The sequence below is a fragment of the Orycteropus afer genome, unplaced genomic scaffold (assembly GCF_000298275.1).
Source record: "Orycteropus afer afer isolate SDZICR_OR568_19922 unplaced genomic scaffold, OryAfe1.0 scaffold00017, whole genome shotgun sequence".
NCBI lineage: Eukaryota > Metazoa > Chordata > Mammalia > Tubulidentata > Orycteropodidae > Orycteropus > Orycteropus afer.
The window spans coordinates 4870815-4875497 of NW_006921604.1; the positions used below are offsets into that span (position 1 = coordinate 4870815).

The following is a 4683-nucleotide window of genomic DNA, read 5'->3' on the forward strand; positions in this document are numbered from 1 at the left end:
AAAAAAGAATATTAAAGGAAAAAAAAATACACCTCTGCTTACCAAAAGTTTGGAGGTTTAAGGCCACCAGAGGTGCCTCAGAAGAATGCCTGGTGATCTACTCCTAAAAAATCAGCCACTGAAAACCCTACAGAGCACAGTTCTAACTTTTTTCTTTTTTTAGAAGTCACGGGAGTGAGTTCAATTCAAGACCTGAAGGGTAGTAACTAGGGGCCATAGTCTTGGGGGTCTTACCAGGCTCTATCAGACCAGTCAACCTAGCATGTTTGTTTTTTTTTTAAAATGATTTTGAGTTTTGTTCCACATTGTTCTCCCACTGTATCCAAGATTCCCTGGTAGCCAGGCACCATCTAGTTCTTCTGGCCTCATGGTCATATAGACTGAGGTTTGCATGGTCCACTAGTCCCTTGGATTATTTGTTTCCATGTGTCTTTTATTTTCTTCATTCTTCTTTGCTCTGGACAAGGATAGACCCATTGTTGCATCTAGATGGCTGCTTGCAAGCTTTTAAGACCCCAGTCACTACTCACCAAAATAGGATGTAGAACAGTGTTTTTGTGTAGTATGTTATGCCAATTGAGCTTGATGTCCCCTGTAACCATGGTCCAACCACCCGCTCCCTCAGGGTGGCTGACTGTGGCTAAAAAGATATCATAATTTTGCCCCTTGCTAGCTCTATTATATATATGGACATTCCTACAGCACATACAAACATATATGCACAAATATTGTCTGCCAATCTTATATATGGTCATGGGTATACTCCCTTTTGCCTAGATACACCTGATCATTCAGCCTGTCTACCTACATATCTACCTATAGATTAATGTTTGTTATAACTGATAACACAGTATTTTATAGGTAAAAGGGGTTGCCTTTGTTGTCTGTACCTCTTGTGTACCTCTCTGTGTTTTCCTTTTCCTTAGTGTTATTGTGTTGGTCACTCGCTTTTGGTACTTGTTTTTGAACAAATGAGGAAGAGAAACATCAGAGGCCAAAGCTTCTTACCCACATGTCCTTTTTGTCCCTCATCAGAGATCCTCAAAAGAAGCTCCAGGTGGGAACTGCTGATGTCTGGCGCCACGACCTTTACCAGCTGCTTCCACTCAGCCTCCATGACCACAAACTCTGCTCCCACATTGACTTTCAGGATGTTGAAAGCCTCTATCATCTTGTGACGTTTCAGGTAAGCCAGCTTGCGAATCTCATTCTTAAAAAACAGGATTTTGTTGTTGTTTTTTTTTTAGAGAAAGATTCAAGAAAGCCTCATTTCTTTACCCCAAACATTTCAAGGTCACTGGCAAGCCAAAGAGAAATCACTAATATATCTGCTAATAAGCAGTGTATATAATCCCTCCCCAATTATATTTATTATTGGAATATTTAGCTAACCCCTTTCTGCATAAACAGAATTCATCTTACCAAGTTCAAATGTGGGAGCACATGAAGGATAATCTGTGTGGTGAAAAAGCAGTGGGAGGCAGACAGCTATCAACTCCACTCTGCCCAGGGGAGGAGAGCTGACAGAAAGCACAGAAATCAGGTATGCTGCTGATAAGGGAAAGAGGCCAACAGGGAGAAAGACTATAGATCCACCAGTAAGTAAGTTAAGAAAGTGAGAGAAGGAAGCAGAATGTCAGGGAAGTGAAACCAGGCTAGAAGTGGTCCAGAAAGAAGTGGTCTAAGGCAGAAGAACAGTTGGGCTGCCCGGATCTTCCATCTTGCCTGACCATGGAGAATCTTTCAGAATGGGAGAGAGGCCAAACAGCCCTCCTCAGGTCACAATCAGCCCTCACACCTTCATGCTTGCCCCTAGTGCTCCCTGTAAGTCTGTTACCAATATTGTCATCACTTAATTGATTAAACAGCTGGACTGGAAATTCTTGAAGGATAAGGGCTGTATCTTAATTAGCTTTCAATCCTTAGAAACGTATGATGCCTGGCACATAAGGCATGTTTAATATGTTTGCTGACTGACCCATGTTGCAGAAGATAAATTTCTGAAGAGTGTAGCCAAAAGAAACACTTCTTTGGAGGAAGAGGCAAGGAGCATAGCAACAATTCTGTCTGGCAGTGAAATAGGAGAGGCGCACCAGAAACTCCGGGATAGTAGCTTTCTACGCAGAAGGAAAAAGTCTGAAGTAGCAGGGCCTCTAAGCGGCCTGGCCTTGAGGTCGGGAGTAGTTGAGGTTCTACAACACACAGACTCCTCAGGACCTGGAGATAGCTGCTCACTTTCAAAGGCCAGTTTGGCCAAACTGCAGACTCTTCCACACCACCCCCTCTTTGCTGTAAACCACTTATGTTTTCCCCTATTTTCTACTTGTCCCCTGATGTGAACGCCCCTAAGCAATGAACAACTGAAAGAACCAAAAAACTGAAGGATGAAAATCTTCTGGCTTGCACATTTCCTTAAGGAAAATACCCTTTGAACAATAAAAGAAACAGCCCAGGGATCTGTGTATGTGGATGCCAGCCCTCCCTGCCACTGCACCCAGCCAAGGTGCCTGCCCTCCTCTCCCTCAGTTCATACATGGTACCTTTAAGTGCTTCCTATAATTGTTGTAGACCACGGCCAGAAAGACAGACATGAAGATGTAGGTATTGATGATGATGTACGTTATAAAGTACAAAGAATACCACCAATTGAAGTCATAGGCAGGCATCCTAAAAGGAAATAAATTATGTTCCATAGTTTTCACACCCTATTTCCTAACTACATATAAGGCTGCCTTAGGCAGTATCTCATATGCACAGTCTGTGTGCACAAAGCACTGGAAAACCACCACTCCCTAACTCTCTCCTGCATTTGCTGCAATGGAGCCTCAAAGCCTTCACCAACCCTAATGCTAAACACCTCAGTTCCTAGCCTTCCCTTCTGATATTCTTAGTGCCTTATAGAGGTGCCAACATTCAAAGTAGGTGAGACCTTAGGGATCCCCCAATCCAATCTCCTCACTAGATTTCCCTGAATTGAGGCCTAGAAGGGAGCCAAGTGCCTGCAGAATTACAGAGGGAATCAGAAGTGTGGCTTAGATTTATACCCAAAGTTGCTGTACAGTAGCACAGGCTGCCTTGGTGGGAGCCAGATAATTTCCTATTCACAGTGAGACAGTAAAATTGAGGGGACACTGGTAATAATCACACCAGGACAAAAGGCATAAATCAGGACAGATGCTCACTCCACCTTCATGAAATGGGTATTCTTACAGGTGGATATGTTGGCACAGCTGGCAGGACAGGATCTGAGGGCAGGCCTGAGAATAAGCAACAATCAAGAATAAGTGGGTCTGATGATCCCACGCATAACTAAAAGATGATAAGAAAACAAAAAAACCAAACTCTCTGCTGCGGAAGCCATTCTGACTCATGGCAAACCCCATGTGTTATAGAGTAGGGTTTTCTTGGCTGTAATATTTATGAAAGCAGATTGCCAGCCCTTTCTCCTGTGGTGCTGCTGGGTGAGTTCAAATGGCCAACATTTCAGTTAACAGTTGAGTGTAAACCTTCTGTGCATCCAGGTACCTACACATAAGTAGACAACAGAAAAACTGCCCCTCCTCCGAAGCACATTAGATGAGATGTGAATTACTCTGTTAGATATCTGTCCACACTCTAAACTTGAAGAGTTACCTACTCAGTATAGCATTGTTTACTAGTGTATCCCCATGAACAAGGTAAATCCATAGTAAGGACATTAGGAACAACCATGTGAGGAGTTCCTCCTAAGTAATGCCCACAGGTCTAAAGAACTGGTATTTGAAGGGAATGGTACTGGGCAAGATGGGTGCAAGAAGACAACCACAAATCTTTACATTTCTCCCGTTTCATTTATCCAGAAAACACCATCAATGCTTAGAAGAACTGGCCACTATTTCCTTACAGAAATGGCTTTGGTGTTGAAATTGAAGACTGAAAGACAATCCTAGAGTAGAAAATAGGCTCAAAAATTTAAGAGTTTTCTTTCAAAGGATGTCTCCTGTTGCTTTCAGTTTTTAAAGAATTCAATTAAATTTAGTTGTAAACCAAGAGGGTAGGCTATCATTAGTGTGGAGTCCCTGAGTGATGCAAACAGTTAAGGTTCTCAGCTGTTGACTGAAAGGTTGGAGGTTCAAGTCCACCCAGAGGTACCGTGGAAGAAAGGCCTGGTGATCTACTTCTGAAAAATCAGCCACTGGAAATCCTCTAGAGCACAGTTCTAATCTGACACACAGGGTTGCTATGAATCAGACTTGACTCAATAGTAATTTTTTTTTTTTTTTTACAATCATTATAAACATTTTCTACTCTTCATTATTATTATTATTTTACTATGAACATGAATTAACAGAAAATCTTGATTTTCTTTCAGCCTTGCTACTGTTAAGAGACAGCTACTTTAAATAAAGTGATTCTGTTAGGGCAGTTGATGTCCATGAACAAGAAACAGGGATATAAGTACATGACATCGGGGCTGTTTGCAGTAGTCACCAGCACATAGAGCTCAAACGCTATGTCCAGGATGTTCGTAAAGTAAGGTGATCCTTCCACTGTTTTAAGACCCCTAAAGAGGAACCAAAAACACAAAGTCAAAAACCCATGCACGAACATACTATACAAAACATTGTTCCACCTACTACTTTGGCGAGTAGCGACTGGGACCTTAAAAGCTAGGAAGCTGCCATCTAGATGCAACAACGGGTC

At 42.3% G+C, this 4683-nt stretch overlaps 1 protein-coding gene across 1 annotated transcript in view; it reads right to left on the reverse strand.

The window, feature by feature from the left end:
• The window catches only part of LOC103213771 (two pore calcium channel protein 1-like), a 97598-nt gene that overhangs the window by 42254 nt on the left and 50661 nt on the right, over window positions 1-4683 (reverse strand). Inside the window, exons 7-9 of the mRNA XM_007959515.1 lie at window positions 4442-4543; window positions 2541-2667; window positions 1009-1210 (exon numbers count right to left, since the gene is read on the reverse strand). Of these exons, the coding sequence (XP_007957706.1) occupies window positions 1009-1210; window positions 2541-2667; window positions 4442-4543 (431 nt within the window). The remainder of the gene's footprint in view (window positions 1-1008; window positions 1211-2540; window positions 2668-4441; window positions 4544-4683) is intronic.